The 25811-nt window shown below is 46.3% G+C and overlaps 1 protein-coding gene across 1 annotated transcript in view; it reads right to left on the reverse strand.

The window, feature by feature from the left end:
- Positions 1-25811, reverse strand: part of AGBL4 (AGBL carboxypeptidase 4) — a 1134440-nt gene that overhangs the window by 523579 nt on the left and 585050 nt on the right. Inside the window, exon 5 of the mRNA XM_072127046.1 lies at positions 12034-12250. Within this exon, the coding sequence (XP_071983147.1) occupies positions 12034-12250 (217 nt within the window). The remainder of the gene's footprint in view (positions 1-12033; positions 12251-25811) is intronic.

A 25811-nucleotide genomic window follows, 5' to 3' on the forward strand; every position in this document is an offset into this window, starting at 1 on the left:
AAGCTAAAGAGATAGTTTTCTTCCCTGTAGAGACAAGCTGATGGACTTTTTATTTCTCAGGTAGCTTCACCTTCAAGGTTTCCTTTAGTAGGATCTCCATTCGTACGAACCATTATCTCCACAGAATTATACTGGTTCAAGAAATTATAAAACCCTTGCATTAGGACCAAAGTTAAAGGGGGTGCAATGATCCCACTGCCGTATAAGAAGAACCCATTGTTAGAAATGCTATACTTGGAGTCCATCAGCATTTTTGTGGGGCTTCAACAAGGGCTGATTATAGCCTTTTTGCTGTCTGAGGCTCCAGCCTCAGCACTCCTGCTGCTGCGGGATCTCCTCCTCTTTTTTCAACTGCCGTGTTTTCTCTGTGAAGACACAGGCCGTTGCACTTGATAACGTCACAACGGGCTGTGCAAACGGACAGCGGAATTGACAGGTCAATCTTAAAGATGCCATTGTCACAGTTTTTTCTGGTAGTACGGACTTGCCAGCAGTTGGCAAATACTACCTTTGATCTGCCGCCCCCCTTGGTCCTCCACAATCAGCTGCCTGAGGCAGGATTTTCATCCCACCTCATGGAAGATGCGGCCCTGACTGTAACCCTTTGAGGACCCTTTCTAAGAACAGGTCCTTCATTTTAGATCAAGGTACAGCATCCTGCACCCTCACAGATCAGCATTGTCATCTCTTTAGCTCTTCCTGCAGCTGATCTGTAGGAGTGCTGGATGTTGGACACCCAACATTTTTATATTACGCACCTATTCTATGGATATCTTCTCTATATTCTTTAGCCTTGGAAAAACCCTTTTAAGTCTCAGCCTTGGGGTTGTACATCCCAGAATGATTATACAGGAGCCCGGGGTCATGATAGTCGCATGCCATTGATGTTGATTAAATGGAGAGCCAGAGCTACACAACTTGTTGTTACTCCGTGGCAGAAAGTTAAGTCAGAAAACCCAAATGAAACGCTTTGCACAGCGAGCTGATTTCCCCTGGGATCAGATACATCAAGAAAGAAACTGCATCAGTTTAATGGAATCCTTTCAAAGGATGAAATAGTTCACTGATAATCAAAGATTTTTTTTTTCTTTAAAGACATTTGTAATTATATTCTTGTTTTATTTAGTACAGTGGCTTTAATTCACTGTACTACAAAGGGAACAGAGCACTAATAAAAAGGGTGAGCCTTGTCATTGTATTAGATGGTGGCGGAGGCAGCAGGACGGAAGAAAAGCTTACAAACACATTGCTGCGAAACATCTCAATCTCTTCTAAGGGGAATGTAATTCTAATCGTAATTTTATAATGAGACTTTTGTTTTTGTTGTCTGTGGGGTATATAATGTGGGCAAATGTGAAGATGAGCTAGTGGATTGGAAGGAAATCAACATATGCCACATGATATCCATACATAGATACAACGATGGCTAGCGTGTCATGGTCAGGGCGCAGAGGCTTGTGGGTCACAATACAACTTAGGCTACATTCACACGAACATGTGCCCGCCATACCGTAGCACGGCGGCCACTCACCCACGCCCCTCTCCATAGCGATACATGGCGCACAACGCCGTATTATGGGAAAAGATAGGACATGTCCTATCTTTCTGCTGGCTATGGAACGGTATAGCTTCGCACGTGTGCGGTACCGTATGGCGCCATGAGCCCATTGCCGTCTATGGTGGAAGTATATACGTCCCCCATACGGCCCTGTGAATGTAGCCATATATTATAGTATGTAAACCATACATATACGATAATCTGTTCTGATGTGGTCATCAAGTTAAACTTGGAAGCCAAAGCAAGGGCAGGAGCTGAAAAGTAATGGTATCTGTTGTTCTTGCATCCCCTTTATTGACACCCCGGACTTTCGTTGGAAGTGTTGTCGACCACGGTGGCCATGTCTACAGGGGTATATAATGTGGCCAGTTTCAATCATATTGGCGTCCTGAGGACAACAATACATTAGAAAGCAAGAGACACTTGGATTGTAGCCTCCCTGAAGAGGAAGAAACAGGGGACCCAAAGCAGGAGCTCCAATGATAACCCATCCTGGTCCACACCTTCTCGCTCCTCCTGTAGTTCTGGCAGCCACTTTAAAATAGCACTGAGCGTGGCGTGCCATGGGCTGTCTTGGACTGCAGGAGTAAGCCTTGAGTCCTATCTGGTAAATTCTGTGCTGGGTGCCCACAGAAAGGGCTCCTAGTGCCGCCTCAGGCACCAGTGCCATAGGTTCGCCATCACTGCTATAGTACGTAAACCATACATATACAATAATCTGTTGTGATGTGGTCATCAAGTTAAGTTTGGAAGCCAAAGCAAGGGCAGGAGAAAATGAATAGTCCCCGCTGCTGCATTTCCTTTGTTGATGCTCCCCGTTTAGTTAGAAGTGTTGTTGACCATGATGGCAACATGATCACCAACACTTTTGGTCCAACACCACAGGAACCCAAACAAGGTGAGTACCTTCATTTTTATCTTATCTGTTGGTGCACAGTCTACAAAATCAAAAGCATATGCCTATTAGTAGTCATGATTACTACAAAAATAAGAGGTATTCTTTCCTAGAATATTCATGACATAGCCACAGGATATGTTTTAAAAGTCCCAGAGATCAAGTTCCCCTCTCTGGGGCCCCTATCTACCATCAACATGAAGCATGATAAACCAAGGGGGGCTTATTCATAGATCCAGGCACTGTGACTGTTGTACTCTTCTTATCTATGGCTTCCTTCCTTTTAAAATCAACTTTTACATTTATGTTAATTAGTCTGAAGGGCTCTGGTGGGTGTTCCTCAGTGCTGTAGCTTCACAGGCTGTTACAGCTACACATGCAGAGGGAAGAGGGAGGGGGTTTGATGAGACATGTCCTGCTCATTGGAACAGATAGGTTTTGCTTTGAGGCTCGGTGTTACGCCTCTGTATAAGGAGCTGCTATAAAGTAATGAGGTATATATACAAACATATATAATGTAAATATACTGTACATAAAGGGAAGGTCCTGTGCCAGAAAATGATCTTTATTCTACGGTAACAATGACAATGGGACCGTTCCGGTGTAATACAAGGTACATCGATTCTATCGAGTCGAGAATAATGAGTTATATCGACTCTCTGATTTGCCCCCACAATCCCGAACATGACAAGTCTCTGTTATCCCACAATGCAATGCAGATACTTGTGACAGTGGAAGATAATGGGGGGGGGGGGTTTCGGAATGCTCCACTCCGTCGTCTCATACGGTAACACATGTTCTGACTGCTCCGTCTTTGCTTTTACCATTTTGACAGAACCTGTCACCACACAATCAGCCGCAGAGGCGCCGACAGGAATGTGATATAATTATCTTTTATCGTTTTAAATACTCTCCGTCTAGAAGCCGAACGCAGAGCGATTTCTGGGGAACGTTATTGTAGGAGAATTTTATAGGAATTCAAAGTGATGAGCGATGTTATCGGCACCGGTTATTATGGATATCATCCTATTACATCGCAGGTAGCGCTCATTGTCTGCGGTAATAGACGGCAGGAGTGTCTCATGATGTAGGGTCCTATAGAGTCTCCTATAGACAGCCCAAGCTACTGTATAATAACCCTAAGAAAAACCAAGGAAATTAATAGAAACTGAGGATCGCGTAGACATAATAATAATTCCCATAGTTGAAAGTTCTCTCACAACTTTCCACGGAGTCGGTCTAGTTGGGAATATTTTCAGGCCTCCTCTGAATGTCTTAGAATCCAAGAGGGTCGTGAATAGAGATGAGCGAACATACTCGTCCGAGCTTGATGCTCGTTCGAGCATTAGCGTACTCGAAACTGCTCGTTGCTCGGACGAATACTTCGCCCGCTCGAGAAAATGGCATCTCCCGCCGTTTTGCTTTTTGGCGGCCAGAAACAGAGCCAATCACAAGCCAGGAGACTCTGCACTCCACCCAGCATGACGTGGTACCCTTACACGTCGATAGCAGTGGTTGGCAGGCCAGATCAGGTGACCCTGGGATAGACTAGCCGCTGCCCGCGCTGCTCGGATCATTCTGTGTCTGGATGCCGCTAGGGAGAGAGCTGCTGCTGGTCAGGGAAAGCGTTAGGCTGTTCTATTAGAATAGTGTTAGGCAGGAGTGATTCAACAAGAACCCAACAGCCCTTCTTAGGGCTACAATAACGTTATACATTTTTTTTTTTTATTTGCAGCTAGTACCATATTGTGAGGAATTTGCAGGGGGACTTGCTACCGCTGTGTTTTGCGCTTAGTGACGCACATATCCATCGCAAAGACCGAAGTGGAACAATTTATTAGGGGTTGGATTTCAATTAGGCACAGTCTGCCATTTACTTTTTATTTTACGTTTATTTTTTGATAACTCAGCGTCATCTCATCTGGCATAGCAGTGTGCTTTCATACTTGGCTAGAAAATAGCCATAGGAGAATCCAAACAGCTTACTTACACCTACAATAGCGTTATATATATTTTATTTCTGGTTGATCTGCTGGTGGCTGGCCTTGCTGTAGTGCATCTACTACCATATTGTGAGGAATTTGCAGTGAGACTTGCGACCGTTGTGTTTAGCGCTTAGTGACGCACATATCCATCGCAAAGACCGAAGTGGGACAATTTATTAGGGGTTGGATTTCAATTAGGCACAGTCTGCCATTTACTATTTATTTTACGTTTATTTTGTTTAATAACTCAGTGTCATCTCATCTGGCATAGCAGTGGGCTTTCATACTTGGCTAGAAAATAGCCATAGCAATAGGATAGCATCGTTTGGTTTTAAAAACTAAAAAACACAAAAAAAACCCCCAAAAAAACACAAAAAAAAAGTTAAAAAAAAATTAAAGTTATAACTTTCATTTTCAAAATGTTTAACCCGAGGGCTAGGGGTAGAGGACGAGGGCGGGGACGTGGGCGTCCAACTACTGCAGGGGTCAGAGGCCGTGGTCCTGGGCGGGGTGAGACACCACCTGCTGATGAGGGAGCAGGGGAACGCCGCAGAGCTACACTCCCTAGGTTCATGTCTGAAGTTACTGGGACTCGTGGTAGAGCACTGTTGAGGCCAGAACAGTGCGAAGAGGTGATGTCGTGGATTGCCGACAATGCTTCGAGCAATTTGTCCACCAGTCAGTCTTCCACGCAGTCCACCCATGTCACCGAAATCGGCACTCCTCCAGCTCCTGCACCTCAGCCTCCTCCCCCCCAGTCTGCCCCCTCCCAGGAAAATTTGGCATTTGAACCGGCATACTCTGAGGAACTGTTTTCTGGACCCTTCCCACAGTCACAAACCACTTGTCCGGTTGCTGCTGAGCAATTTTCCGATGCCCAGGTTTTCCACCAGTCGCAGTCTGTGGGTGATGATGACCTTCTTGACGTAGTGGAAGAAGTGTGTAAAGAGGTGTCGGACGCTGAGGAGACACGGTTGTCAGACAGTGGTGAAGTTGTTGTCAGGGCAGGAAGTCCGAGGGGGGAGCAGACTGAGGGATCGGAGGATGATGAGGTGACAGACCCAAGCTGGGTTGAGAGGCCGGGTGAACACAGTGCTTCTGAGACGGAGGAGAGTCCTCGACCAGAACAGGTTGGAAGAGGCAGTGGTGGGGCCAGACGGAGAGGCAGGGCCAGAGCTGGTGCATCAGCGCCAAATGTGTCATGTAGTGAAGCTCCCGTGGCGAGGGCTCCCGCGTCGAGGGCTAGATTTTCAGAAGTCTGGAGGTTCTTTAAGGAAACACCGGATGACCGACGGACTGTGGTGTGCAACCTTTGCCAAACCAGGATCAGCAGGGGTTCCACCACTACTAGCTTAACTACCACCAGTATGCGCAGGCATATGAATGCTAAACACCCCACTCAGTGGCACCAAGCCCGTTCACCTCCGGCCGTGCACACCACTGCTCCTTCCCCTGTGTCAGCTGATAGTCAGCCCCCTGCCCAGGACCCTGGCACAAAAACCCCATCGTCGCCTCCACGATCCTCCACAGCATCCACCAGCGTTCAGCTCTCCATACCCCAGACGCTGGAGCGGAAAAGGAAATATAGTGCAACCCACCCGCACGCCCAAGCCCTCAATGTCCACATCTCCAGATTGCTTAGCCTGGAGATGCTGCCCTATAGGCTGGTAGAGACCGAGGCCTTTCGCAACCTCATGACGGCGGCCGCCCCTCGGTATTCGGTCCCCAGCCGCCACTACTTTTCCCGATGTGCCGTCCCAGCCCTGCACCAGCACGTGTCAGACAACATCATCCGTGCCCTGACCAACGCCGTTTCTGACAAGGTCCACCTGACCACGGACACGTGGACGAGTGCTGCCGGGCAGGGCCACTATATATCGCTGACGGCACATTGGGTTAACTTGGTGGAGGCTGGGACCGAGTCTGACCCTGCGGCTGCTCATATACTGCCGACGCCGAGGATTGCGGGGCCTACCTCGGTCCAGGTCTTTCAGGCCTACTATGCCTCCTCCTCCTCCCACCCCTCCTCCACCTCCTCCTCCGAACTACCATCCGTGGGCATGGCGCCATCAGTCGCTAGCTCTAGGCACAGCAGCAGTGCCGTCGCTAAGCGACAGCAGGCGGTGCTCAAACTGCTGAGCCTAGGCGATAAAAGGCACACCGCCCAAGAACTATTACAGGGCATCACGGCGCAGACTGATCTGTGGCTGGCACCGCTGAACCTAAAGCCAGGCATGGTTGTGTGTGACAACGGCCGTAACCTGGTGGCGGCTCTGCAACTCGGCAGACTGACACATGTGCCATGCCTGGCCCATGTGTTAAATCTGATAGTTCAGCGTTTCCTCAAGACATACCCCAATCTGTCTGATTTGCTCACGAAGATGCGCCGCATCTGTGCGCATTTCAGGAAGTCCAGCACAGATGCTGCCACTCTCAGGGCACTCTCAGGCTGGGACTGAGTCTGACCCTGGGGCTGGTCATATACTGCCGACGCCGAGGATTGCGGGGCCTACCTCGGTCCAGGTCTCAAAGGCCTACTATACCTCCTCCTCCTCCACCTCCTCCTCCTCCGAATTACCATCCGTGGGCATGGCGCCATCAGTCGCTAGCTCTAGGCACAGCAGCAGTGCCGTCGCTAAGCGACAGCAGGCGGTGCTCAAACTGCTGAGCCTAGGCGATAAAAGGCACACCGCCCAAGAGCTATTACAGGGCATTCCACATCAAACTTGTTAACTTTGTCGCCACCCTGCTGTGTAATCCACAAAATATACTGCCAAACTTTTACCATTTACCGATATTATTTCAGTGCTTCTTGCGCATCTGTTTACGTTCCCCTCACCCGCCATATCCCAAACTTATAAGAACGGTACTACACTTGATCTTATACAAAAGGTTCTTAGAAGTGCTGTTTGGGGAGCAGCTTAGAGACAGGGGCTTGGATTGGCGAAAGCTCGCCGGGCAGCGGAGCGCCAGCTCCATCCCAAGATCCAACTAACATAGTTTTAACTGCAGCACCTTTAATCTACTACTAGTTCACTGCCTCCATACATGGTCCCCTTATCAAACGAGCTGTGTCAGGCAGAATTTTCAGGTGTTTCACCACATACATAGTGGAACTCGGCGCGTCTGTCGCCGCCATGCTGGAGACCTGCAGTTGCAATCATAGAAGCGCAATATGGATGCCCCATACTGTCGCTCTTAATAATGGAAGTCCTCTCCATGGCTGCCTCCAAATGTCGTCCCCTTATCAAACGAGCTGTGTCAGGCTCATTTTTCGGGTGTTTCACCAGATACTTTATGGAACTTGGTCACTATGTCGCCACCATGCTGTTTTATCGACTAAATATACCGTCAACCTTTTGTTCACAGAGGAAATAATTTCAGCGCTTCTTGCTCACCTCCTTTGGTTCCTCTCTGCCACCCATTGGTTTGAAGCCTGACTCCATTTAGGGTATGTCGCCATGCCACTCTCTAGCCTGCCGCTGCTGCCGCTGCCTCTGCATGCCGTCCCCTATAGTGTCAGGGTCAATTATTGGATGTTTTAGATGCTATCTAGCTTCATTCTGTCACTCTGTCATGGCCATGCTGTTGCCCATAATTTTGGCATAATGGTGCGTTTAAGCAGCCTCAGAGGCATCCATGCATGCTGCCCCTGCTGTTTCCTGTCCATTTCCGTGGTGTTTCCATCCTTTTCTGAGGTTCCCAGGTGTTTGGCCAAGCTTCCCTGTGCAGAGCCTTGGTCCCCTTGAAAAATGCTCGAGTCTCCCATTGACTTCAATGGGGCTCGTTATTCGAGACGAGCACTCGAGCATCAGGAAAAGTTTGTCTCGAATAACGAGTACCCGAGCATTTTAGTGCTCGCTCATCTCTAGTCGTGAACCATCTCCTCCGCTTTCCTCCCATTAAAAGGTGTCGCTCCACTAATAATAATAACCTTTATATAGCGCCATCAAATTCCGTAGCTTTACAGTACAAACAGTCATATGGAACAATAGGAGGGAGGGCCCTGATCACTAGAGCTTACAGTCTATGAGGATGAAGGGGGTGAGACAAGAGCTTACAGTCTATGAGGATGAGGGGGGACACAAGAGCTTACAGTCTATGAGGATGAGGGGGGACACAAGAGATTACAGTCTATGAGGATGAGGGGGTGACACAAGAGCTTACAGTCTATGAGGATGAGGGGTGACACAAGAGCTTACAGTCTATGAGGATGAGGGGGTGACACAAGAGCTTACAGTCTATGAGGATGAGGGGATGACACAAGAGCTTACAGTCTATGAGGATGAGGGGGTGACACAAGAGCTTACAGTCTATGACAGTGATGGCGAACCATCTAGAGACCGAGTGACCAAACTACAACCAAAATCCACTTATTTACCGTGAAGTGCCAACATGGCATTTTAAGTAGTAACTTGTTGCTACCTGATCTTCTTTATCTTTCAATCGTATCGGCCCCCTGAGGCCACCAATACAGTTGAAAGAAGAAGGGCAAATTCAGACTCGTAGCTTCTCTGCAGGGTCTCTCTGTAGAAGAATGGTGGGTCCAGAATGAGGACCTCCAAAGACATTGCAGTTCTGTCAACACCTTCTTGCTTTTCCTGCAGTTGCAAACAGCCAATGAAATGTCTCTTTAATACAGCGCTGATAGAAGCTTCTCTAAAGTTGTCTGGGAGTTCAGGTGACTTTGGTCCTATTTGGTGAACTCTATCCTGGAGTGATGGTCTGAGTGCCCACAGAAATGGCTCAGAGTGCCACCTCTGGCACCCGTGCCATATGTTCGCCACCACTGGTCTATGATGATGAGGAGGTGACACAAGAGCTTACAGTCTATGAGGATGAGGGGTCACACAAGAGCTTACAGTCTATGAGGATGAGGGGTCACACAAGAGCTTACAGTCTATGAGGATGAGGGGGTGACACAAGAGCTTACAGTCTATGAGGATGAGGGGGTGACACAAGAGCTTACAGTCTATGAGGATGAGGGGTGACACAAGAGCTTAGTCTATGATGATAAAGGGGTGACACAAGAGCTTACAGTCTATGAGGATAAGGGGGTGACACAAGATCTTACAGTTTATGAGGATGAGGGGGTGACACAAGAGCTTACAGTCTATGAGGATGAGGGTGTGACACAGGAGCTTACAGTCTATGAGGATGAGGGGTGACACAAGAGCTTACAGTCTATGAGGATGAGGGGTCACACAAGAGCTTACAGTCTATGAGGATGAGGGGTGACACAAGAGCTTACAGTCTATGAGGATGAGGGTGTGACACAGGAGCTTACAGTCTATGAGGATGAGGGGGTGACACAAGAGCTTACAGTCTATGAGGATGAGGGGGTGACACAAGAGCTTACAGTCTATGAGGATGAGGGGGTGACACAAGAGCTTACAGTCTATGAGGATGAGGGGGTGACACAAGAGCTTACAGTCTATGAGGATGAGGGGATGACACAAGAGCTTACAGTCTATGAGGATGAGGGGGTGACACAAGAGCTTACAGTCTATGAGGATGAGGAGGTGACACAAGAGCTTACAGTCTATGAGGATGAGGGGGTGACACAAGAGCTTACAGTCTATGAGGATGAGGAGGTGACACAAGAGCTTACAGTCTATGAGGATGAGGGTGTGACACAAGAACTTACAGTCTATGAGGATGAGGGGTGACACAAGAGCTTACAGTCTATGAGGATGAGGAGGTGACACAAGAGCTTACAGTCTATGAGGATGAGGGGGTGACACAAGACCTTACAGTCTATGAGTATGAGGAGGTGACACAAGAGCTTACAGTCTATGAGGATGAGGGGGTGACACAAGATCTTACAGTCTATGAGGATGAGGGGTGACACAAGAGCTTACAGTCTATAAGACTTATTCTATTGCATTTCTTGAGAAAACAGTACCACTGACTTCTGTATCTCCTGCTCCATTACATCAACCCCGTGTCTCAAACAGGGGCGGACTGGCAATATATTCTCACGTGAAATTTCCCGGTAGGCCCCTCCCCTCACAGGGCCGATGCTGTGACATAAGGCCAGCAGCATGACAGAAAGATAAAGAGAAGAGCCCGCCTCCATTGCAGAGCCATTGCTGATTGGTGGAGCCCCAGTTAGCAGGGGTGTGTGTGCTCTTCTACCACTGCCTCCTGCACCTTGTAAGTTTCTGTGCAATCTGCAGCTTCCTGCGCTGCTGTAATATGCAAATAACTTGTGAGAGGCAGAGCAGAGAGACCTTCTACTGGCCAATCAGGACACGGCTTAGAAGAAGAATAACAAGTAGAGCAGTAAGAAAAAAGAGCTAAGCACAGAGTGCAGCGGATAAATACTACGGACTGGTTCTGTTTTGCTGGACCTTAAATGCTAAGCTTGTACCTGAGCCCATATCCAGTATGCACCATTAACCGGAACCCCATTCTAAATAGAAGCCTATGTCTGACCCTGTATCCCCCCACATCTGGAACCCTGTATGCTGTCTGATCTGGAACCCTGTATCGTTGCTAACCTGGAACCCTGTATACTGCTGACCTGCAACAATGAATTCTACCTTAAATGGAACCCTGTATATTGCCTGATCTAGAACCCTGTATCATTGCTGATCTGGAACCCCATATCCTGCCTAATCTGGAACCCTGTAACACCTGATCCAGAACCCTGAATCTTGTATCCTGCCAGACCCAGAACCCCTATATAATCCTGTATATGAGCCAGTTTCCTATACCCTGTACCAGACCCTGCACCCAAACCCTAAGCCTGTGCTCCTATCCCGGGCCTGCTTCCTCATACTATTGTGTTAATTTCTCCTTTCATGACATATGCAGAAGATCTTACTGAATCTCATCCACATGTGGGGACGTCAACAAGTTTTTAACATTTATGATGCCAAAGACAAAAAGTCATAACTATCAAACAAAATTTGCTTAAATCAATAGTACAATTACATATAAGAAACTCTATAGTATGTCTCATAAAAGCAAAAAGCTTCCTTCTCATCTTCCTGTCTCCTTGCCTTCAAATCTGCTAATCTTTCTTTGAGATGTCGCTGAGGTGTCACATTACATAGAAGTCTATGGAGAGGGGAAGGGGAATGGAGTCACAGCAGCTAGGTCTCCGCTGTCTAGCACAGATGGGAATTCATTCTACAGATACAGACTGTCATTACGTGTCATTAAAAAATATGGATGTTTTATAGCTGCAGGAGACTTTCCATTAATATTAAAGGATATCTACCATGAGGAATCTACGATCAGTAGATCTGGTGGTAGATCCCTCCTACCTGACTCTGCCCTATCTGTAATTTAATAATCCTGGGACATAACCTAACTTGTTAAAAACTCTATATTGTAATATGTAAATTAGCTGCAGAGGCTCCTGGGGCGTGTACTATCCTGGCCGGGCACTGGGAGCTGAGGCTAGTGCACGCCCCGTAGCCTCTGCAGTTAAAGTGTTTAACAAGTCAGGTTATGTCCCAGGATTATTAAATTACAGATTAGGGCAGAGGCAGCAGGAGGAATCTACCAACAGATCTACTTCTCACGGTAGGTTTCCTATAAAGTATAGAAAATTCTGCATATTACATCAATATGGAGGTACTCACCACACTTAGGCCAAGCAGCTCCCTCCGTACATAGTCCAGATTGAGTCGGTCGAGGTTTTCCAGGTAATGTTGCAGGCGGGTGTAGGTGTACGGGTAACAGTAAGCGAACTGGTAAACATCGTCTTCTCGGTCAAAGCAAAAGGCAAAAGACATGACGTAGTTTTTGCGATGATCCGGGCAGCGATAGTAGTAGACGTTTTTGGAGGGCAATCTTTGCCTGCAAACATTATTACAAAATATACAAGATTATTATTATTATAGAATGGAAATCAACATGACCGGCACAGGGGAAACATGCAACTTTTTATATTTTGGTGAAAAATCATCTAGTTAGTAGATCAGCTAGTTTCCAGGCTTCAGAATATATATACTCCGGGTGGCGTCATCTGAGCTCCTCCTCTCAGTAATTTATGCACGCCCCCCAGCTAATTGATATGCATAACTCCTCTCCGTCGCAGCTCCCCGGCCACATCAGTTGGCTTGTAAGAAATCTCATGTAGGCGCAAGAACTTGACTGTTTTGCAGCCCGCGTGGTCACCAGTACGACTGAGCAAGTGACAAGTTCTCGTGCCTTTGCGAGATTTCTTAAAAGCCGCCTTGTAAATATTTGCATTTTTCCCTTATAGGAGGATGGAGCCAATCAAGGAAGGCAATGTTCTGGGGATACATTCTTCTATTGTATATTTAGTATGAAGATCTTGAGTCTATAAGAGGAGTTGAAGGAAATCTTATATTTTTTTATACAAGGCCTCCTTCCTTCTAAAATCAACATTTAAATGTATGCTAATGAGTCAGAAGTGCTCCGGGGGGTGTTACCAGAGCCCCTCTGTGCTGTAGATTTGCAAGTTGTTACACTTTTCCCCTCTCCCTCCCATACCCACTTGTGAGTAATCTCTCACAATAGGAAGGAAGGTGAAGTTCCCCTGCACAGTGTAAGCTGTTATAGGAAAATTATCACAGTCACAGTGCCTGTATCTATGATTAAGTGCCCATTATTTATTATGGTAGATTTCCATTAATTGCTAGACAGAACTATTACTATTAACAATTAACACTTCTATATCTAAAAGCATTTTTCCTCAACTGCCTAAAATTTTTGCACAGGACGTGATTTTTCATGTCTTCTTTTCTCCAGTAAGCACTACCTACAATTTTATAATTTTACATTATTATACATATTTTACATTATATATGTAAGGAAACTTACCATGAGGAATCAGAAGAATCTTATACCATCTGATGGTAGATTCCTCCTGCTGCCTCTGCCCTAATCTGTAATTTAATAATCCTAGAACCTTACTTCTAAAAAGTTTATTTTAAAACTTTATGTAAATTAGCTGCAGAGGCTCCTGGGGCATGTACTAGCCTTGCCAGGCACTGGGAACTAAGGCTAGTACACGCCCCAGGAGCCTCTGCAGCTAATTAACATATTACAAAAATAAAGTTTTTAACTAGTTAGGGTCCAGGATGATTAAACTACAGATTAGGGCAGAGGCAGGCAGGAAGATTCTACCATCACATCTAATTCTGATAGCAGATTCCTCATAGTAGGTTTCCTTTAGGCTACATGCTCACCCCCGCCCTTCTCCACAGAGGAATATGGCGCACACCACCGTATTCCGAGAAAAGATACGACATGTCCTATCTTTTCACGGGGTACAGAACGGTACGGTGCCGCACTTGTGCTACGCCACTCCGCTCCTGTAGGGCACCATGGACCCATTGCCAGCTAGGGGGGACGTATATACATCGTATATACGTACGCCATATATACGTCCCCCATACGGCGGTGTGAATGCAGCCTTAACATCATGAACTATCACAATTCTTTACTTGAGCTTTTATATACATTTCAAAAACTTGTTGCAAAAGGAATCATCAGGCGCGTTGAGACCTTTGTGTTTTCCTTATTTGATTCCATTTTATATTTTGCAGGATTTATTTCCCTGGCGCTGGGCAATCTCAGGAAGCGTCTATGTTTCTGCCGATCTTAGACCTTTATCTTCAATTTCTTTTACCTTTCAGTGCAGAAGTTAAACATCTGCTTTATTAGCCATGGTGACACCAGCTCTCTCCCTGCCTCTGGCTACGATGTGCGCGTCTGCTTCCCCGGCCATCTGGCTTAAATATTTGTCTGCCGTACGTGTGACTCTGAGGCATTTCTGCCCCTGAATGTCTTAACAAACTCTTCTATACTGCAGTGTAAAGAAAATCTGATTTATTAGGAAAAACGTGTGGACGCTGTGGTGATATGATGATACGGAGAGGGATTCTAAAGTAAAAACCATAACGCCAAACCCAATAATCCAACATTCACATCGGGAGGGCCGGCACTAGCACTGGGCTACCTGGGCAAGTGTTGGGGGCCAGAGCTGCTGGGGGGGCCCACATAAGGCTGTACATAAGGAATCCATGAGGGTGAGAGGGGGTTATATAAAATACCCATGAGGGGGCTGTTTGGGATGATAAACTAAGGAATATTTTAGGGAACAGGATATGATTTTAGTTTCCCGAATTTTGAATGCTGCCATGTGAGTTCACTGCAAAGGGGTCACTGTCGCCCAGGGGCCTACTGAAACCTAAAGCGACCCTGTAGATTGGGCATGTGATATGTTTGTTTTCTTATTATGGTTATGATTATTATAGTTTGACCCATTAGTATAATTATGACAAAAATTGATGATTGTGCATGGAATATTGGGCACTTTCAGGTTAAGTGCCAAGGGGAACATGAGTCCTAGAGCCATAGACTGCAGACATAGGTTGCACAAACATAATGGAGCACATTTACTAAGGGTCCGCAGACCGCATTTCCATCGGGTTTCCCGACTCTTTCTGATTTAACAGGGGTTTTTGGCGCACGCGATCGGATTGTGGCGTAATCGCGCTGACTTTCATGCGACACAAATTGGGGGGTGTGGCCGTCGGACAACCCGACTGATTAAGCACGTGATTTAAAATTCAAATTGTGTTGCAAGACATGCACTCACATGCACCGGGAAGAAGATGGTGAACTCCGGCGGACCTGAGCGGGGAAGCGACACATGCAGGAAATTGGACGCACGATGTTGGTGAATCGCGGCGGACTTCATCCTCTTTGGAAAGTACGGATCGGGGATCGCGATAGGACCTGGTAAGTAAATGTGCCCTAATGCATTGATCTGCAGGACAGCCCATAAAACTGAAATCTCCTTGAGAAGATGGCACAACCCTACTGAAGTATACAGAACAAAGAAAATTACATTGTAAGGATGGGTTAACTTTCGGATCCTTCGAGTGCCGATTCAGACCAGAGCATCTAAAAATAATGATATTAGGATTTTTTTTCCTTGCTAATCTATTCTTATCTCTCCTAGCACTTTGTAACCGCTAATCTATTTAAGTGAGTCATGGGGAGACAGTGAGTTTCGTGTTCTGATACAGGCCGCAATAGTAAAAACTAATAAGATTTTGATCTTATCCTGGAATTAAGGAGGGGAGCGGCTGCATCTCTATTTTAGATCTTCCTTTCTGCCTGTTTTCTAAGCCAAAGACATCGCTAGCTTCTTGAATTAACCTTTATTGTCCTACACATCGTACTATTTACTTTTTTCCACCTCTTTATTACTTATTTTTTTTCGCTTTGCCTTCTGGAAAAGGACACCCACACACTGTGACAGCAGCTGCTCCTATTAATTTAAAGCCATTACAAAAATTAAAATTAAAACCAATTATGTTGGCTGCTTTATAGCCGGAGAACCGCTTCAGTGTGATTGTTCCCTCTGGTTATGGACACAAATATAAATAAATAAATAAAATTCCCAACCAAGCGCCGGCTGCCAGCGGAATACTAATCCACTCGGAAGCTGGCAGGACACAGTCACATTCCAAGCTGAGGAAAATCATCAAGTGTCGAGGAGCGGCAACGATTGCAGAATTTTACGTGTGCCGAGTTTATGAGTGGAGAAAAGTCACGACATTAAAAATAAGGAGAAGCCCTGGGGTGACGATCAGGATAATGTGCTGGGATACATAATAATAAAACTTATACTTCAAGTTGTAACAAGAACAATACATAACCCGTGGAAGTGGTTTCAGAATCCCCCCCCCTCCGACCCTCGGGTCTATGAAGTTCAGCCTCATTTATTTTGTTGTCCTTAGTTGCACCCTTCCTATATTTGTCTTCTTCCCATTCTTCATTTTCAAGACATGGCTCCCCATCTTGTTGTTAAGACCTCTGGTAGGGATGGAAGCTTTGTTAAGACGTTTTGTGGGACTGGATCTCAGGTTGGACCAGAACGTAAATGTTTCCCAGCCTATAACCACCAACACTTCTGGTCCAGCAAGTGGTGCAAACAATGAGGTTCCCGGGAAACAGGGAACTGAAGGAAGGTAATTACAGTTTTGTTTGCTTTTCTTCCCACTGTGCGGTAAAAACTGGAAATCCCTTGGCAACTTTGTCAATGCCCAAGATGACCAACCACTAGTTGTCACCTTAAAGGGACCTGTCACCAGGGACCTCATTTTCACTAAAGACAGATTGTAAAAGCCCATGACACCTGCAGTGTAAATATGTCTTTCTGTCTTTTCTAAGCATTTGCATTACAATATAATTGTGTGTTATAACTTACGCTTGCATCCTGACAAAATCCTGGGGTAGCCACTGTGGTTGGGCTTTGGTTTGGATGCATTTCAAAAAACAACATGTGACTTGTCTGAGCTGCAGGCTGCCTCCATCTTTGTGCTCCTGTACAGCTTGTCCCTCCTCCACTTATGTCAGGCTGACCAGGCTGTGACCTCTGTGAAGGAGCAGGAGGAGGAGCTGTACAGGAGCACAAAGGTGGGGGCCAAGCTCTGAGGAGTGAGTAACACAGACAAGGCACATGTTGTTTTTGAAATGCATCCAAACCAAAGTCCAGCCCCTGGGAAAACCCCAGGATTCTGTCAGGGTGCAAGGTAAGTTATAACACATAACTATATTGTAATGCAAATGCTTAGAAAAGGCAGAAAGATATATTTGCACTGCAGTTGTAATACGCTTCTGCAACTTGTCTTTAGTGAAAATGAGGTCCCTGGTGACAGGCTTCCTTTAAGATATGGATAATCTAAGGTGCAATCTGTAGCATGTCTAGAATGGGGTGACAAGTCTATGGAGCACCTCATTATTCAATCTGGAAGTAGACCCCTATGTCGTGGTGTAAGAATAGTCATGGATGGACTACCTAGATGTCACCAAGAGAAAAGTAAGGATCCAAGAGGTAAGACGCATGATAAAGAAGAGAGTAGTTATAAAACTATCCAATGCTCAACTTCTGCAGTAAATAGATAAACATCACAGAAGACAAGGTGCCCAATATCAAGATCAATTGGTACAGTATCATGGTCTCTCTTCATGAGTGTAACAGGCAATACAAGGCAAGTCTTTTCTTCTTCTGATGGTTGCTAACTTGGTCAACAAACTTTACATTTTGTAGAGTAGAAGCAAATAAAATAAAACTTTGTAACACATCTTATTGAAGAAAAGTGCTTCTTTCTCCACAAATCAGTATTTTATTGCTCCCCCCAAGTAGGCATTTACCCTAGAATTTCTACTAAATTCATTGCTTTAAGCCCTGATGTTTAGAGATGAGCGAGTATACTCGTCCGAGCTTGATGCTCGTTCGAGTATTAAGGTACTCGAAACGGCTCGTTTGCTCGGACGAGTATTTCCCCTGCTCGAGATCGAGCATTTAATTAAAAAAACACAGTGAAGAACAATGAAGAATAGAATAAAAACAGTGAACACAGTGAACACAGGATCATTTAAGTGAAAAAGACAGTAAAGAACACAGTGCAGAATAGATTACAGATGTTCGGCACATCTGCTTACTTGTCGGAAGATACGCGCGGAACGGCAGCAGGGAGACATCAAGCAGCAGGGAGACATCAAGCAGCACGGGGAGACATCGGGCAGCACGGGGGAGACATCGGGCAGCGGGGAGACATCAGGCAGCACGGGGGAGACATCAGGCAGCACGGGGGAGACATCGGGCAGCATGGGGGAGACATCGGGCAGCACGGGGGAGACATCGGGCAGCACGGGGAGACATCGGGCAGCACGGAGGAGACATCGGGCAGCACGGGGAGACATCGGGCAGCACGGGGGAGACATCGGGCAGCACGGGGGAGACATCGGGCAGCACGGGGGAGACATCGGGCAGCACGGGGGAGACATCGGGCAGCACGGGGGAGACATTGGGCAGCGCGGGGAGACATCGGGCAGCACGGGGGAGACATCGGGCAGCGCGGGGAGACATCGGGCAGCACGGGGGAGACATCGGGAAGCACGGGGAGACATCGGGCAGCACGGGGAGACATCGGGCAGCACGGGGAGACATCGGGCAGCACGGGGGAGACATCGGGCAGCACGGGGAGACATCGGGCAGCACGGGGGAGACATCGGGCAGCACGGGGGAGACATCGGGCAGCACGGGGGAGACATCGGGCAGCACGGGGGAGACATCGGGCAGCACGGGGGAGACATCGGGCAGCACGGGGGAGACATCGGGCAGCACGGGGGAGACATCGGGCAGCACGGGGGAGACATCGGGCAGCACGGGGAGACATCGGGCAGCACGGGGAGACATCGGGCAGCACGGGGGAGACATCGGGCAGCACGGGGGAGACATCGGGCAGCACGGGGGAGACATCGGGCAGCACGGGGGAGACATCGGGCAGCACGGGGGAAACATCGGGCAGCACGGGGGAGACATCGGGCAGCACGGGGGAGACATCGGGCAGCACGGGGGAGACATCGGGCAGCACGGGGGAGACATCGGGCAGCACGGGGAGACATCGGGCAGCACGGGGGAGACATCGGGCAGCACGGGGAGACATCGGGCAGCACGGGGAGACTTCAGTGGAAGAAGAGGAGCGGATCCCGGGACAGCGTATCACCCCGACAAGTAAGCAGATGTGCCGAACATCTGTAATCTATTCTTCACTGTGTTTTTCACTTAAATGATCCTGTGTTCACTGTTTTTATTCTATTCTTCACTGTTCTTCACATCTGTTAACTTGTCGGGAGATAATATACGCGCGGAACAGTGAAGAATAGATTGCAGATGTTTGCATACATCTGATCACTTATCAGAAGACATTCTTTTTCAATTAAATAACACATTTTATTCCTGAACCATGGTCCCTTTGAAAAATGCTCGGGTCTCCCATTGACTTCAATGGGGCTCGTTATTCGAGACGAGCACTCGAGCATCTGGAAAAGTTTGTCTCGAATAACGAGCACCCGAGCATTTTAGTGCTCGCTCATCTCTACTGATGTTCAATGAAACGTCAAATTACAGTTCTCCATAGAAGTCTATTAAGAGGGGAGGTCAAAAGAGATAAAAGGTCAAGACATGGACCTGGAGATAAAAAAATATGTCTTCTTACAAACACCAAGCACTTTAATGACATTGGTGCAGATGATTTCTTCTCTATAATTTCCTATATGTTCCTGCTGATGCTTCTGCGTGAGAGTTACGTAGCAGGATGTCATCTGCTTCCTGTGTGCAGTTTATGGGGGACCTCATAGCAGCTAGTTTCCATCTACCGGCTCTGAGACAGCTGAGAGGTACAGAAAGAGGCTACAGAGGGGAAAACTGCTAAACAGACTAGGGAGGATGTATTATTGTGCCAGTCTTTAGACCAGTGCATAGTAGTTGTAGACACTTCTCTGCTGTGCCAGATTAACTCCTGCTCCGATACTGGATGAATCTGGTGCAGGATAAGATTGGGGAGTTGTACTTTGCACCTCCTTTTAGTTGGTTTAATTTGCTGCACCTCAATATTGATTTTTCTGGTGCAGACTAAATTTTCTGGTACACGGGGTATTTCCTGCAAGGCTATTCCCAACTTTTTACAAAAAACATGCCCCTTTATCGGACGAGTTGGAAAACGGCCTAAAAATAGTCGGACCCCAAACATTCCTCTTTATGGTGCAACACTTTATTTCCTGTAATGGTAATTAATTTTTTTTTTAATTGTCTGAAAGCTTCTGTTTTCATAAACAGTGGCTTAGTGGTTAGCACTACAACCTTGCAGCGCTGGTGTCCTGGGTTCAGGTCCCATCCAGGTCAACATCTGCAAAGAGTTTGTTCTCTCCGTGTTTGTGTGGGTTTCCTCCGGGTCCTACAGGTTTCCTCCAACATGACAAAACATACTGGTAGGTTGATTAGATAGTGAGCCCCATGGGGACAGTGGCCGACTTGGCAAGCTCTGTGTAATCTGTGTGCGCTATATAAATAAAGAATTATTAATATTATAAACCAAGCCGTATTTCATGTTTAGTGTTCCTTTAAGTAAAAATCGAGAATTGATGGTTCTCTCTCTAATATATGTCATTTTGCTAAAGCTCGACTTTGGGCAAGTACTTTAGATGTCCAAAATCTTAGAAAATTGCCAATCGATTTGACCAAAAAAAATTCTCTCATTTGCTCTTCAGCTTTAAATTAAAATCCAGCAATTTCCTCCTGCTAATATCGGCCTCGCTTGCATTAGAGCCTCCGTCTTTAATGGTCTCGTCTGCCTTCTAATGGTCAAATAATCAAAAGCGTTAAAATCATTTCCCAACATCATCTTCTTCTGCCTCTTGTCAAAGTCAACAGAATTCAAAGTAATATGACGGCCCGGTGATAAAACAAATAAAACTGCAGGAACTTTAGAAGATCGATGGGAAAGAAAATTAGCAATGATGTGGTCTGGACCGAGGCAGTGACAGCGAGAGTGATTGCAATCCGCCGCCGCGGTCATGGCATAAAGTGTGCCGATGACTTTCAAGCGCTATTGCTTTTCAATGATACAATGGTTAAGTGATTTTATACATTCTCCATAGCCAAGAACAAAAGACAGCTGTATATACAGTATAGGGGCTCGGCTTACCGCAACATTGGATTATATCGTATTGTTATTATTTTATTTTCAGGTCCTTTTTTAGGATTTAGTTTTAAAGGGGATTATCAAGAAAAAAAAATAGCTGACTTCCATATGAACACTTGAATTAAGGACAATTAACAATTTTGACAATTGATTATTCTTTCTGTCTGGTGACAATCGCCTACTAACACTTACACTGCTCCGGAAATGCTCTTTAACTTATAGGGGCTTATTTGCTAAGGGTCACGGATTACACTTTTGTCGGTTTGTTTGCCGTTTTTGGGATTTGCGCAGCTTTGACAGGTATTTAACAGGGGGTTGCGCTGGGATTGTGTCGCACACGATCAGATTGTGGCGCAGCTGCGCTGGCTTTCATGCAACAGAAATCGGGGGGCGTGCCATTGGACGTTCCGACTGATTCGGACTGAGCGCGGGATTTAACTTTCAAATTGTGTCACAAGACAATGCACTTACATGCACCAGGAAGAAGAAGGTGAACTCCGGCGGACCTGAGCAGGGAAGCGACACATACAGGATATCTGGCACATGATCCCAATGGGGCACATTTACTTACCGACGACAATGGACTGTGCCGCGATTAACTAAGATGTGTCGCTTCCCCGCTCAGGTCCCCCGGAGTTGACCTTCTTCTTCCTGGTGCATGTAAGTGCTTGGTCTTACGACACAATTTGAAAGTTAAATCCCGCGCTCAGTCCGAATCAGTCAATTTCGTCAATCCGATATGTGTTGCATGAAAACCAGCGCAGCTGCGCCACAATCCGATCACGTGCGACACAATCCCAGCCCAAACCCCTGTTAAATACCTGTCAAAGCTGCGCTAATCCTGAAAACTGTGAACAATCTGACAAAAGTGCCATCCGTGACCCTTAGTAAATAAGCCCCAATGCCCCTTGGCATCAGAGGCAGCAACATACTGGGGCACATTTACTTACCCGGCCCATTCGCGATCCAGCGGCGCGTTCTCTGCACAGGATTCGGGTCCGGCTGGGATTTAAGATGGTAGTTCCTCCGCCGTCCACCAGGTGGCGCTGCAGCGCCGAAAATAATCTTAACGCCCCGGAATGCACCATCCCATAGAAGGTGAAGGTGAGCGCTCCCCAAGCGACACATTTTTGGTTTTTAAATGCAGCGGTTTTTCCGAATACGTCGGGTTTTCGTTCGGCCACGCCCCCCCGATTTCTGTCGCGCGCATGCCGGCCCCGATGCGCCACAATCCGATCGCGTGCGCCAAAAACCCGGGGCAATTCATGTACAAGCGGCGCAAATCGGAAATATTCGGGTAACACGTCGGGAAAACGCGAATCGGGCCCTTAGTAAATGACCCCCACTGTGATCAATCTCAAGCTCTCCAGTAGAGATTAGAAAATCTATTAATTGGTTGGTAGATGTATTACGCATTTGTCATTTTTTAGGCACCATATTGAATCCGAATCTTTTTGGGTGAATCTTTGGTGGCTGGCTGTTGCAGTGATTCATTCCAAAAATGTAACAAAATGAAACAAGAACTTTATATAAAAATCTGTGTTTTAGAGGACAAAAGGGATCAAGTAAAAGCAGTTCATGCAACTTTTATAAATACACGGGTGCAAGGCCGAGGACGTAAACAAATTTAATGAAAAGGTAGAATTCAAAAACTGGAGCCTCACTCCAAACTATTGAACCTCTATAAACAAACATCTTCATTGCAATGTTTCAGCTCCAAAAGTTGGAGTCCTAAAGTTCTCAAGCAAACACATAGGGGGATAGCGTATGATAGCGCCGCTGCTGCTCTGGCGCAGCCTGATACATCAAGAGGCTTGAGCCTCTTGATGTATCCGTTGGGGTTCTGTGCAGTGTTTATATCTATAATAAACGCAGCCACATGTGAAAATTCGGAGGCTGCAGGTAGCACACAGGTGTGGGGACATTAACGCCCCGCGCCAGCCCACTCCCGGCTGCGTCCTCCACTCGTCTGGCTGCAGGGCACCACTGGCGTGAAGGTGGCGGATTGTGGAAAATAATCGCAGGTGCTCGCTATAAGGCAGCATTTGTGATCATTTCAGGGCTTCTATGCCACTGAGGTGGTGCAGAGGCCCTGATGAATATCCTCCATAGTGCTCTTACTGATACCTGGAATTGCAATTATTTCAGGGTGTGTGTGCCAAAAAACAAGTCCTGATACATTTCCCCTTATGTATATACATGAGGCTCCAGACAAGTGGGGCTGCAACGTTGCATTGGTCACTTGTGAATAAAGTCACACAGGTTGGATTAAAGCTCAGTAAAATGTCCGGCAGCAGCCTCCACTCAATAAAATAACCAGCAGCCTCCACCCTATTAAAATCTCCATCAGCAGCCTCCACTCAATAAAATAACCGGCAGCCTCCACCCAATAAAATAAACAGCAGCAGCCTCCACCCAATAAAATAACCAGCAGCAGCCTCCACTCAATTAAAATAACCAGCAGCAGCCTCCTCTCAATAAAATAACCAGCAGCAGCCTCCACCCAATAAAATAACCAGCAGCAGCCTCCACTCAATTAAAATAACCAGCAGCAGCCTCCTCTCAATAAAATGTCCGTCAGCAGCCTCCACTCAATAAAATAACCAGCAGCCTCCACCCTATTAAAATCTCCATCAGCAGCCTCCACTCAATAAAATAACCGGCAGCCTCCACCCAATAAAATAAACAGCAGCAGCCTCCACCCAATAAAATAACCAGCAGCAGCCTCCACTCAATTAAAATAACCAGCAGCAGCCTCCTCTCAATAAAATAACCAGCAGCAGCCTCCACTCAATTAAAATAACCAGCAGCAGCCTCCTCTCAATAAAATAAACAGCAGCATCCTCCACCCAATAAAATAACCAGCAGCAGCCTCCACTCAATTAAAATAACCAGCAGCAGCCTCCTCTCAATAAAATGTCCGTCAGCAGCCTCCACTCAATAAAATAACCAGCAGCAGCCCCCACTCAAGAAAAAAACCAGCAGCAGCCTCCACTCAATAAAATATCCAGCAGCAGCCTCCATTCAATATAATAACCAGCAGCAGCCTCCAATCAATAAAATAACCAGCAGCAGCCTCCACCCAATAAAATAACCAGCAGCAGCCTCCACTCAATAAAATAACCAGCAGCAGCCTCCATTCAATAAAATAACCAGCAGTCTCCACTCAATTAAAATAACCAGCAGCAGCCTCCTCTCAATAAAATGTCCGTCAGCAGCCTCCACTCAATAAAATAACCAGCAGCAGCCACCACTCAAGAAAATAACCAGCAGCAGCCTCCACTCAATAAAATATCCAGCAGCAGCCTCCATTCAATATAATAACCAGCAGCAGCCTCCACTCAATAAAATAACCAGCAGCAGCCGCCATTCAATATAATAACCAGCAGCAGCCTCCACTCAATAAAATAACCAGCAGCAGCTTCCATTCAATAAAATAACCAGCAGCAGCCTCCACTCAATAAAATAACCAGCAGCAGCCTCCATTCAATATAATAACCAGCAGCCTCCACTAAATTAAAATAACCAGCAGCAGTTTCCACTCAATCAAATAACCAGCAGCAGCGTCCACTTAATATTAGATTAGAAATCAGCAGCCACAGGCCCTCGTTGTATTAAAAAAAATAAACGTAGTACTTGCCCTCTTCTACTCCCTGCAGCGTCCGGTGCGGTAGCCCAGGTATAGACACTAAATGATGTCACGATGTGTGCGGGCAGAGCTCACAGACAAGCGACTGCAAATGTTATGCTCAGCTCTAAGGTAATTGAAAGGAGCTTTAATACCATTGCAGACCTGCGGACTGGTGTGCTGCTCTTTCCTGGATAAATTAGCCTTTTTTTTGGACAATCCCTTTAATTGTAGACTAGATTTAGCATACTCTATTTAAAATAACTTTTTTTTTATTAACATGAATTTAGAGCAGCGATACCACAACAATACACATCTATTATGGGTAAGAAGACCTATCAGACATAACCACACACATATCACCCAGCTCTGGGTTTCTCTGTATTTTCGAGATTCACTTCAGCTTTAAGTGCTCTTTAAGGAAAGTAAAATCTTTTTTTGGCACAGTTCACTGAAGTCAATACAGACGCAGAGGATTAATGGTATTGCTTTTGTTATTGCCAACATTAATTAGAGGAGTCTCGCTGAATATCCGTCATCTCTTATAGCTGAGCTATGCCGCACTCAGTTCCCACCTCTACAACAAGGATCCAGTATGTTTCTTCCAGGCAGGAGAACAAAAATGCTCAAAAGATTCCAAGAAATTTCAGGAAATGTACATTTTTTTTCTTGTTTAAAAAGATAAAGACAAAAAAGAGGGGAGACCCAGCCACAAAGATCCCCCAATGAATGCAAAGAGGGCCGTTGCGGCTGCTGTAGTTTGTGGCCCTACAGGAGGTCTATTGTGCATGCAACGTGTCTTACCGAATAGTGAACGAGCCGAGCGTCCGTGCCCCAAAATATAGGGTAGGTCCTAAGGATGAGGGTAAGGTGAACGACGCTTGTTTACAACAAAACATAACATTTAATGTATGGTATGTCTAATTACCAAAAATAGTGCCACCACAAAAAAACACTTAAACCACACAATTAGGTATAGTAGAGTGCCACAGGAAAAACCAGCTACATGTATAAATGATAAATGGTTGGATCTGACCAAGCCATGTAGTGTGCATCGGGAGCTACACCAGAAGGAGTCCAGTAGGTGGAGTCAGATGAAGATAATCCCTATACAGAAAATGGACCCTGAGACATTACCCATTTAGCTGCCAGCCATACAAGGGAAGTACCCAGTCTATCCCTAAGATTCTGGGCATATACAGTAGTATAAAACAAAAGAGTAAAGGGAGAGTTCAAGCACATATCTATCTATCTATCT

The sequence above is a fragment of the Engystomops pustulosus genome, chromosome 10, assembly GCF_040894005.1.
Source record: "Engystomops pustulosus chromosome 10, aEngPut4.maternal, whole genome shotgun sequence".
NCBI lineage: Eukaryota > Metazoa > Chordata > Amphibia > Anura > Leptodactylidae > Engystomops > Engystomops pustulosus.